The 12,119-nt window shown below is 40.1% G+C and overlaps 2 protein-coding genes across 3 annotated transcripts in view; both read left to right on the top strand.

The window, feature by feature from the left end:
* The window catches only part of LOC101861509 (calmodulin), a 12,735-nt gene extending 6,983 nt beyond the window's left edge, over positions 1–5,752 (top strand). Inside the window, exons 2-6 of one of the 2 annotated variants that reach the window (XM_013083244.2) lie at positions 633–663; positions 1,511–1,654; positions 2,352–2,594; positions 3,294–3,345; positions 5,319–5,752. In XM_013083244.2, coding sequence (XP_012938698.1) covers positions 633–663; positions 1,511–1,654; positions 2,352–2,594; positions 3,294–3,322 — 447 coding nt within the window. In that variant the 3' untranslated portion in view covers positions 3,323–3,345; positions 5,319–5,752. The remainder of the gene's footprint in view (positions 1–632; positions 664–1,510; positions 1,655–2,351; positions 2,595–3,293; positions 3,346–5,318) is intronic. The other variant, XM_013083243.1, reaches the window with a different exon arrangement.
* Positions 5,753–8,798: 3,046 nt separating this feature from the next.
* The window catches only part of LOC106011939 (neo-calmodulin-like), a 45,252-nt gene continuing 41,931 nt past the window's right edge, over positions 8,799–12,119 (top strand). The window contains exon 1 of the mRNA XM_035970104.1: positions 8,799–8,816. Coding sequence (XP_035825997.1) covers positions 8,799–8,816 — 18 coding nt within the window. The remainder of the gene's footprint in view (positions 8,817–12,119) is intronic.

Here is a 12,119-nt window from a genome sequence, read left to right as displayed (position 1 = left end):
TAAGTATATATATGTATGTGTGTGTGTGCATAAATGAACCTTTCACGCGTGTGCATTTGTGTCAAAGAAGGAGACCTCTAAATAGATTGACAAGTGACAGATAAAAAAAAGAGACAAGAATACACCCCAAACACTGAAGTTAGGTTTGGATAGCCCTATGTTTTAGGTGAGAGACGGCGGAGGTAATGTCGGTGTATCTGAGAGGCTGTGTTTATCTTGGTGCGTAATTACGCCTCACCGCACCCTCCGTTGCGTCTAGGACTCCCCAAGTCTCACAGACGCACCAAATGTCACAGTGATATTTCTATAGACCTGTTCTGTCTGCCTGCCTGCATGCCTGCCTGTCTGTCTGTCTGTCTGTCTGTCTGTCTGTCTGTCTGTCTGTCTGTCTGTCTGTCTCTATATATTTATCTCGCTGTCTGTCTATCTTTTTAAAAATCTATGAACATGCCTGTACAATCTGAATTACTTTGCCACAAGATTTTTTGTTCCTGATAAGGACAATCTTCCCTCAAAGCTTCCGAGGGAAGGCCTAGAAAGATCAACTCTACTAACAAAGCAGTTTGTCTCGTCCTTCAATATAGTTCTGAACACTATTCTGATCGTTTGTTTCTTTTCCATTGTCTTTTCAGGCCGATCAGCTGAATGAAGAACAGATCGCAGGTTAGTATGCGACAACACCACGAATGGTTTTGCTATTAGTTCTTTTTGTTTTATACAATTTTACCAATCATTTGTTAGGCAGTGTGGTGGAATCAGGCTCTCGTCAAAATAATCAAAGTGAGGAAACCCACATTTTCCCCCAGGTTTGTGAATTTTTATCAAACATTTTTGGGGGGCTCAGCACCTTTCATGCCCATTAAAGAATTCATTTCTTTGTTGATTAAAGGCACAACAAATGTAAATTTTCAGTTACACGGACTCTTAAGCTAAGGAAATAACTAATTTTTGGCAGCCATTTTCTCACTAAGTTTACCTCTGAAAACAAGTGACCCCCACCTCCTTCTTTCGTAAATATTTCGACTTGTTTTCAAGATAAATGGATATTTTTTTCATCCTAATAAAGACAAGTAAATAAGCTTTAAGATGATACCAATAACTCTACAGGACCAAAAATTGACGAGAGGCTGATTCCACCAAGCTACCTCACATTTTTATAATATGATGGGTGAGAGACAGACAGGGGTATGAAGAGAGAGTGGGGAAGGGGGGATGCTAATGTTAATTATGCTCTAGCGCCATTTTTGATATGACTGTAGACGAAATTATTTTTCTCTGTGTCAAAACAATATTGTGCATCTGCTTCTGATGAAAATTATCAGTCCAAAGATATGTATTTCTTAGGGAGAAAGGTGTCTCTGTGTGTGTGTGTGTGTGTGTGTGTGTGTGTGTGTGTGCGCGCGCGCGTGTGTGTGTGTATGAGTGTGTATGAGTGTGTTTGTGTGTGTTTGTGTTGTGCGTGTGTCTGTGTGTGTGTGTGTGTTTACTTACCCTATGTTTGCTTTTCCAGAGTTCAAAGAGGCGTTCAGCCTGTTCGACAAAGATGGCGACGGCACCATCACCACCAAAGAGCTGGGCACAGTCATGAGATCCCTGGGACAGAACCCCACAGAGGCCGAGCTACAGGACATGATCAACGAGGTGGACGCTGATGGTGAGTGGGTAAAGGGAGGGAAAGGGAGGGAGAGAGGGAGGGAGAGAGGGAGGGAGAGTGGAGGGAAGAGGAAGGGAGGGAGAGGGAGAGGCAGAGAGGGACAGAACTCTACAGATGCCGAGCTACAGGACATGATCAACGAGGTGGACGCTGATTGTGAGCTTTCGGCGAGGCCTCCGCTAGCGCGTATTTCTGGTTCGATGAAAGAAACTTTTAAAAGATGTGTAGGGTGGAAACTGATTGTATTTTAAATGAAAATCACACGCAACGAAAGATACTGGTTCATCTTTTCAGGGTTTTATTTATTGGAAACCCCAAAGCCTTTTTGTTGTTGTTTCTAGCTTTACCTTTTTTCTTTTTTTTTTTTTGGTTGCAATTTTTGTTTTAAAGCGGATGAATGTAATCTCTGTTGACTATTGATTTAAATCAGAATTTTTTTTAACTTGTCATGTAATTCACCTAATTTTACTCTCCGGTTGATTTTTTAGCAGACATCGAGCTTAAACAACAAAAATTTCTCCAGGGTTTCTATTTACTAATTTATTTACAGTAATAGATGCATCTCTAAAAACACATCCACTGTCAAAATGGGAATATAACAAAATAAATGGTTAATGAATTCTATTGTCTCCTCTTGTTTGTTTGTTTTCCGCCAATTATGACGTGTCATCGAAGTGTGCGTGAATATTCTCCTCAGGCAACGGCACCATCGACTTCCCCGAATTCCTTACGATGATGGCCAGAAAAATGAAAGACACAGACTCCGAGGAGGAGATCAGGGAAGCCTTCCGGGTCTTCGACAAGGACGGTAACGGTTTCATTTCTGCCGCCGAGTTGCGTCACGTGATGACGAATCTGGGTGAGAAGTTGACGGACGAGGAGGTGGATGAGATGATCCGGGAGGCTGATGTCGACGGAGACGGACAGGTCAACTATGATGGTAAGAGAGTGTTGGTGTGGCGTAGTCTGGTCAGACGGTTGTAGGAACGATCTGTTTGATAGCAAATTGTTCAGTTACACCCATCACACCCACCCCCACCCCCCTCACATGCACACGCGCACACACACATACACACACACACACACACACACACACACACACACACACACACACACACACACGCTCACACACACAAATTGGAGAGAGAGGGGGGGGATAGAGAGAGAGAAAGAGAAAGAATATGACGGAAACTCTCTCATATAACTATTATAATTATTGGCTTATTGAAAAAGTTCAACTTTAATGCTCTTTTTGGTGGCAGAGCTGGTTGTATTTAATTTTAATTCAGTTATGGGATGAAAGAAAGCAAAGAAATAGAACGACTATCATGTTGAGGCCAAGAATGAAAAATTGATAGTTAGTTACACGATTCTTGATAAACTATTACTTTACAATTTGCAGCATAGCGTTTTTGCATAGATTCCCTTTGATATGATGATGTGAAGAACAATCTTACCGGACACAAAAAAGTACATATTATTCTCTAAATAATTGCTTCGATTTTTTTTATTTTTTTTCAGACTAGTTTTCTAATGTCCTTGCAGCTTCAATGTTTTCAACAATTGAGATTTAACTGTATCCACTGAATGGAATGAGCGTAATGCTTTAGTGACATAATATTTTCCTCCAATACCTCAGAGTTCGTGAGAATGATGCTGCTCCACTAGCAAGGAGGCTGCTTGAATATTGTGTAAACCTTCACGGGTTTGGGATTAGGCTAACACTGAAACGTTCGATTGTTCCAGGATTGTTTTCAGAAGGAACATCTTTTGTAACAAGTTGCCTATTTCTGTTTTTATAATTACTCTTATTATGATTTTAAGTCAGGAGATGGTAACAAAAGAAAATAGAGTTCTTAAACAAGATTTCAACGTTTTTATTTTAAGAAATGAGTTGAAACAGAATCAAATGTTCAAAGTTTTTAACCCTCATGCCCCGCTTTAAAGTTGCATCCTCGGGTGGGTATTTAAGGTTATACTCTAAATTGGTAATGGGTTTCTGCAACGAAAAAATTGTGACTTAGTTTCAGCCCCCAAAAGTGTAACGATTTCGCTCCTCGCTGTTATAATAATATGCCAAAGACATAAGTTCGATTCCCACGTGGGAAGGTCTATTTTTATCGAATATATCCGTCTTTTACTGGACTACGGTTTCCAAGCAAAAAAGATTTGCCCTGACATATGATGAAGTTGACGCAGTGCGTCTCCTGAATTGTATCGATAGGGGAGTAATCTATATCTATAATCTGCCATCAATAAGTAACCTCAAAGTATAATCATATCATTAGAGAGCATAAAAGCAAATCAGTGCTGAGTGTTTGATTTGTATACACATGCACTTAGAAGGAAATGCCGTCTCCTGAGTGTGTTAGAAAATTCAGTTCAAATGTTGTATTAACTCTTCTGCGTTTTTGTTGGCATTTTTGTGTTTTCCTTGGTTTTGACTCAAACTTTTTGTTCGCCTTTCCTGTCTTGGATTACAGAATTTGGAGGCTAGATGTTACACTATTTTTCCACAATATAGATTTTTTATTCCAGAAAATGTTTGACATCTTCTTGTATCACAGACAGTGATACAGAATTTACATACATAGCCTCTTCAAACAAACAAAAATGTGATAGTCTTCTTAAAGTAACAAAAGCTTTCAACACTAGAATGCAGTTATTTGTTTGCCAACGGTTGCTAAAGTTGGTTTCTTTTGTTTGTTTTGCTTTTTCAAACTTTTAAAAGAAACAGCTCGTTTGAAAACTAACTTGGGAAGTGCAAAGGTTCACTAACACCTGGCCCACAACTGAAGCCAAAGTTATTTTGTTTTCTAAAGTTTGCAGACTATTACATGTTCTCTATTTTCGTTCCAAGAGTGCAAGTTAATGATATTTATTTCCGTTTTGACCAACCAAACTACGCTCCACCTTACTTATCTACTTATCATTACTTATCATCTTATCTACTTATCTAGCTATCTGCCTGCCTTCCTACCTGCCTGCCTGCCTACTTACCTACTTACCTACCTGTCTACCTGAATGTCTGTCTTTCCCGTAAGTGGACATACCCATTCCGCCACCGACAGACCGATCCATCCAGCCTTCCACTGTTGTTGTTGTTGTTTGTTGTTTCTTTGTTATTGTTATTTTCTGGTTTTTACCATGTTTGTTATATTTTACGCATGATAGATAAATAATAAATAAAATACTTACACTTTGCTGTTCCTGGTGAGGAAATTTGGGGTACAATGGAAAACATACATACATGGATAAATAAAATTAAGCACCTAAATAAAAGGACAAAGAATGACGAGTACACAATGTTACACCAGTGCAGAACAATAATTGTACAAACATGCTTTTGCTGGTCACCACTGTGCAGCTCACTGTAGCTATGTGCCATGGTATTTATTGTTTGTCTTACTTCTGTGTCCATGTCGTCAGCCTATTGCTCTGTCAGTCCAGTAGATAATTATTGTATGACCATACACTCGCTTCTGTGCAAGTGCGTATATTGTTTGGATAATTGTTTTTGAAACAACTTCCTGGCTCAGTATCAATGTAGATTTATGTGTCCCTTGAGAAACGGGTTGTTCTATAGGACCTTGCTCCAACCGTGTACGAGTCACCAGTTCGATAAAACTAATAAAAATGTTTGTTTTTTCCCTTCCTTTTTCAGAATTCGTAAAGATGATGACGTCAAAGTAAAGAGTTTCACCAACGCAACCCAATACTCTCATCGACAGAACGCATCCCCAGGTGTACCACATTATGATTACCTCCCTTGTAATGTTTGTTTAGGCCCTCTTGTTGGGTTTTCAGAAACATTTTATAAGGAATAAGAAAGCAGTATTGTCCATTTCTAAAATGTTGAAATGTTAATTTCACGACTTGCAGGCTACTACCAAGTTCATGTGCCTTTAGGTATAGTGTCAACTTCCCAAGGATTTTTTTTCTTGGCAAGGGTTAATGGACCGAGGTCACTGCCTAATGTTTTGACATACTACACGTAATATGGTATGCCTGGTTTCCTTTCATTTTTCTCAAGCTCATTATTTATATGACTTTATTTCTAATGCAAATCTATAAATACAAAAGTTATGTATCACTTAACACTTTTTGTTGTGTCTGTTTGTGCTTTTAGTGTTCATTTAGTGTCTAAAAAACAAAGACAGTGGTTGGAGGAGGGCGCCACTGGTAGATCCTACCTCTTTTATTTTCCCTTTGTTAATTTTGTCTGCCTGTCTTACTTTTTCCCAGCACTAAATTGCCTTTTTTTGTCGATGTGCTTCTCTTTACCCAAACGAACAAATAAATAAACTGACAAACAAATAAAGACACAAAGCAAATAATATGACTGTAGAGGTCGGAATGAGATGGTTCGTCTTCATGCTTCAAAAGGAGTCGCAAACTATGGGAAAGTGGGTAGTTGGCGAGTGCACCGATGTGGTTTGCTTCCTCCTTCCTATCAAACATCTATTGTCCTTATCTTTCAGCCTTCTGGTCCGTGTATTTTACTCTTTCGTAGCACCTTTTATCTTCGGCACTTGCATGGGGTAAAATTCTTACGAAAACGTTTCAAAACTAAACTATGGGGAAGGAAAGAGTCTCGAGTTTCGAAATTTGACAGAATGTTTATGCTTCGGGGCAAAGTATTTCCTGTATAAGTCTTCTAATTTCATATAACTCCGTAAAGTTACAGACATTGCCCAAAAATGTGTCTCTTCCATTATGGCCAAATCGCGGTTTTTTTAAACAGATCTTTTAGAAAAATATGTTTTTGACCGACCCTTGTAGTACTCTTGAATGGTACTTGGCAACGAAATGAAAGGTTACGTGCATTATGATGTATTTTATTCTACGCTTTCGAATATATCCCCGTATGTTTGCTGGGACGTCGTTGCCCTCTCAGCATGTGTTGGCCTTAACCAGCAGGATCGAAGCAGCCCGCCTCCAAAATGATTCATCAAATGATGGGTTAGGGCGTAACACATTTACAAGGAACTCTATAATTAGCGCCCTGCCCAGAGTACCACGACATCACAGTTTCCCCTTTACTGAAACAAGTCAGAGAACAATACATTTGTACTGATATATAATAATAATAATAATAATAATAGATAGATAGATAGCATTTGTATAGCACAAATCCCCGCTCAACAGCAAGCTCTATGCGCTTCACAATCTATACTATTACCCCAGCAGACCTGAGAGCATTCTGAAACAAACTCAACTTCCTGGGAAGCATACAGTGCAAGTAGCCACTTATAGGTGCTAAAACTCTAACATACTGACAAGATCTGTCACTGTCTATGGCCGGGTACCCATTTCCACCTGGGTGAAGTGAGGAAAATTCGTGCAAAGTGCCCTTCCCAGGGACTCAACGTCGGGCTTTCGGCTCGAACCCCAGAACCCGCTACCTCACGATTACGAGTCCGGTAGCCTAACCACTAGGCCACCGACGCCACAAGACAAGTTGACTGTTAACGTAACATAACATAATTTGTATAGCGCGAGTTCACGCTCAACAGCCCTACTAGTGGTTCGGCTGCAGAACCCATATTCATGAGATTGCGGGCTCGGGGGGGTTCGAGCCTCATCTCGGCCCGACGTTGTATCCGTAGGCAAGGCACTTTATCCGAATTTCTCAATTGGGAAGGATATTAAACTTGAGGATTTAGCCTAATAAATAACCTAATAGTGTTGATAGGAGCGTTAAAACTACAGCATGTCACATTTTAACGCTCAAGAGGAAGCTCTATGGGCTCTATATTATCACCCTTGCAGGCGTGACAGCATTGTGATTAACATTCAACTTCATGGGAAGTGCAAGCTATCGTTGAACAGGCACTGAAACAAGCTATTGCTCCGTCTGTGGCCAGGTACCCATTCTCCCCTGGATGTAGTGAAACAATACCACTGAGGGGAGGGGGAGAGAGAGAAACAGAGAGAGAGAGAGAGAGAGAGAGAGAGAGAGAGAGAGAGAGAGAGAGAGAGAGAGAGAGTCCAAAGAGACAGAGAGAAACCATACACTGCTTTCGGATTCACACCCCGAATTTCTGCGAGGTAGCTAACCTCATGCTCATGTGTGCCAGCGACCAGCGCAACTTACAAGAATCTACAATATATCAATGACCTACTCCTTAAAGTTAAAGACGTGGGGTGTGGATGTTTTAACATTGCTGATCACATTACGCACAAATGAACCCACTCAGGAAAAGGTTAGAAATGCATCTAGGTATAACATTAAATGTACAAACTTGACTCGACAAGGGAGTCTTGAAAAGAGCCCCCTGAACACCGGAACTGTCACGCCTTCCCTTCGATCACGTATCTGATAAGTCTGTCATAATCAATAAATGATCATCAAAAGCCCATTATCGGTTGACCTAAATATATCTGATCTACTCTTATATCAATCTTTCTGTGTTTCCCTTGAACTTCCTCTACCTTTATGCCTGTCTGCTCAGCAACCTCAGGACTAATGTATCTATCTATCTATCTATCTATCTATCTATCTATCTATCTATCTATCTATCTATCTATCTATCTATCTATCTATCTATCTATCTATCTGTCTATCTATCACTGTTGTTGGCCGTTCGTCTCTCCCTTCTGACTTGTTAGCTTGTCTAGCCTTCTTTATGTTTCTTTATTGTGGACGAATGGACAATGGTCCAGCTAAATGGCTGTCTATATTTATGTGTCGTGTTTGTGCATGTGTGTGTGTGTGTGTTTGTGTGTGTGTGTGTGTGTGTGTGTGTGTGTGTGCGTGCGTGCGTGCGTGCGTAAAGGAGGGGATAAGAGACAAGTAGTAAAAAATACAAAACAGCCATTCAGCCGTAAGATGTAAGAATGTCCACTCACTCTTCTAGAAGTCTGACTAGCCAAACTAATGTGTTTGACAAGGCACTCAAAGCATTAGGGCCTTGGAACAGGCGAATTTGTTCTGCTTCACGGCAGGCAGCCCTGTTTGGCACGCCAGTGTTCATTGACTTCCTTTGTGGTGTGCTGTAGGTTTCTCTAGTTTCAACTCTGTAGTTTTTCTCCCCCGGAGTTAAAACCTGCCGTTTAGTATCGACCTCCGACTGGAAGGCGACAAATAGATGTTGAACCAGGAAAAGGTTCTCAAACAAACCACATTTGGAGGGCTTCAGTCATGGTTGCATATGCCGAGGTAAAGCACAACAGCAGATGATGAAATGGCCAGTCAGTCAACTACTGTACTGTTATTTCCAAGCCAGACGAAAAAAATTAAGTGCCCAATGAAAGAGAATAAAGCAGTCCCTCTAGGCATTGGACACTTCAAGAACCATGCTAATATTTAGCGTTGATGACTTGGTATGGGTCGAAATAAGAGACAAGAAAGAGCAAAGGAGTGCTTATTTTGAGCTTTGCATAGCCCAAATATGCAAACTTCCCCCGAAAATTTTTTGGGCTACCCTTTCATTGCTAAGGTAATTGATCTTAAGAAGTGGAGAATTAGGTTCGCTTTCCAAAATTGAGCACATTTGTCTTTCTTTCATTTCTAAAGTATAATATATAACTTTTACAGGAAAATCTACCTGTTTGGGGCTTCAAAAGTACTGGAATATCGATGGTAACTTTATATGTGTTAGGTGTGAGTAAGGGATAGGATAGTAATTTCTCAGCCCAATTATCACAGTGTTGTTCTTAAATCGAAGGTGTCACCTTTTGAATAAGTGTGCTGTCCTCAAAAGAACATTAATCCCCTGACATAATGTGCCTTGGTCGGTCAAAGGATTCTCGGCCGCCCTCTCAATAGAAGGTCACACAAACTATAAATTATAACCTCTGGACACTCTGCCACTGATCACCTGTAGTGTTTCCAGACATCTGAGTGCAAAAAGGTTTGCCCGTGAGGTTTCTTTACCCTTCACGCTTAGACTCATGAACCGCCCCCGTATGTTTGTATAGGCTCTGGGAGAGCTTGTAAACGTTGGCTTATTTAAAAGTATTTGTCTCGAGGCATAACTCTGTCCTCTATTTTCCTCCTTTTCATACATTATATTATCTCCTCTTGAATATTCCAGTTCCATTGAAAGTTAAAAACTAGCCATCTGTCTATTCTTTTCTGCAAAAAAATACTTGTAGAGAAAAATAGTTTATATTACTACAACCTATCACTCAAACAGTGACATTCTCGTTCTTGGTTCTGTTATTTTTGTTCCTGTGTATGTTGCTGTCGCTACTGCTGCTACTCCTGCTATTGCTGTTTCTGGTTCAAACCATGATTTATCCAATTTGTCAAATTGCCGGGTAATTACTATTACTCGTTGAAGCTCGGGATTATAACTTGGCATTTTCACTTGTAGGATAAATCAGATCTACCACCACAACTCATGTAATAAATTACTTTCTATCTGACTATTAAAGAAGGGGTTTTGAGCGAGGGTGGGGTAACAGGGAAGGGCTAGTTTCGCTTTTGTTTTAGCGTAACACAAACTTTGCCCGAAAGAAAATTTTGAACATTTTTGTTTGGTAAGTGTTTTACTGCTTAATGTCACATTTTGAATAGTTAGAAGCTGGGGAAAAGGTGGGGGTAGGAACTCAAATCTCTCAAAGGTCTAAGCAAGAATAATTCATATAACCCGGTTCGGGGATACGGCAGTTCCCCCGTCAATCTGAGTTCTTGGCTGCCATCACCATTTCCGCCCCACCCAAAAAAAAAACCACCAAAGAATTCCTTCTCCAGCTCCCAAGACCCCCACAGGCATGCACTAATTGTGTTCCTGTCAATGGTGGCGCACTAAAAAAGCATGTTAGCATCCCTTGGAATCTGCCCCCCACCCCCGATGTGTCTCGGCTCTCTTGGTTTTTTTTTCTTTTTCTTTTCTTTTTTTCTTGTTTTTTTTTTACCCTGCCCAATTCTATCATTTGGCGCTTTTGTGTTTAGTAATAACAGCAAACTGTGCTGCATTTTGGGTTTTGAAATTAGCCGTTAGTTTTAGAGTAAACTCTTAGGGAAATGTTTTACATAATATAAATAAATACATTAATAAATAAGGAAATACATATGTTTCTTCACGCTTATAACGTTTTTGGTAAGTTACACATCTAAGTGTTGCCATAGCCCCCAACTGGAGATGGCTACCACAACTGGTTAATAGTTAATTGTTTAGATCATTTTAGTCCTACATTCCTCAGCTCTTTCGAGTCACGAGGTGGGTCGGCACCCTCTGTCCCTCTCCCTAGAGGAGTCATCTTTACAGTGTCACAGTGTCTCGGCTCTCTTGTTTTTAGAAAATCAGGAAGGGACGGCTGTTTTGTAATACATGTATAATTAATATGCAGTTTATATTCTCGGGTTTTTAAACTGGCGGGAAAGTTGCTTGTGTTTGGTTTTATTTGTTTTCAGTTCTACTTACATGGTCTTTTAATTAACATGCCTCGTTGCTTAATTAAAACCTGTTCGTACTAAAGTTTTAAGATTAAAGTCGTACTGGTCTCAGTGTATGTCTTTTCGAGGTACAGCCTATAGGACTTGCATGAAAACACTGGAATGTCCGTAAGGGAAAATATAAATGCATACATGTATTCCTACGTGAAAATTCTGGACTCCAATTTGGATTAATAAACCAAACACTTTTCATGTGTCAGCCAAGATACAATGTAGTTACACTCCGCTGGTTCCTTTTGTAGACCTAAAACATTAAAAAAGAAGACATAACTATATCTGACAAATGAAGAGTACAGGAGGAAAACGACGGTAGTCACAAACTGAAAATCATGAGGGTACCAATTTTGAACGCTTGTAGACTCATAACTGTATTTATGTTCAGCTGTTGGTTGATTATTGTTGTTAGATTTCCCATTCAACAACACTTAACAATAAACCACCAGCCAAACAAATATGAAGCTGTGAGTCCACAAGCTTTTAAAATTGGCAGCCTCACAATGTCCAGTTTGTGACTTCCGGCGCTTTTCCTCTGTGCTCTTCATGTGGATTATAGTGCTCAAAAACTATTCTGGAAAACAAAAACAACAACAAAATGCGGCACTTCACACAAACAGCAGAGTCGTGATTTCAATCAAGACCAATGCTTCCCTACGCTAAATAGATCATCAAACATCATTCCTTTGTGCACAGTGCGAATTTTGCCGCGTCACGATGGATTTCTTATTGAACGAGCAATGGTACCCGAAAAACGAAACATTCATAAGACCATTTCAAACCTGGCAACGCCAACAGAAGGCCTCTTACCTGTCAATCAATAAAACTTTAGTGCTCCAGTGGTCAATCAGGTTGTGTTAAGGTCGATATATTGACCTCCCCAAGGTCTACTTCAACACTGACCTTTCTTCACTCTGCCAATACCCACGGCACGTCCTGTCAGGTCTTTGTGTGGTAAACATTTCTTGCTTCTGTCTGCTCTCTTAAGCTTATATTTTCCTTTTTCACAGTTTTTCTTTTTTTTAATATATTTTCGGGGTTTCTTCCCACCCCGTTCCCCCTCCC

The sequence above is a fragment of the Aplysia californica genome, unplaced genomic scaffold, assembly GCF_000002075.1.
Source record: "Aplysia californica isolate F4 #8 unplaced genomic scaffold, AplCal3.0 scaffold00220, whole genome shotgun sequence".
Lineage (NCBI taxonomy): Eukaryota > Metazoa > Mollusca > Gastropoda > Aplysiida > Aplysiidae > Aplysia > Aplysia californica.
The sequence above is the reverse complement of the archived record's forward strand: the minus strand, read 5'-3'. Positions and strand labels throughout refer to the sequence as shown.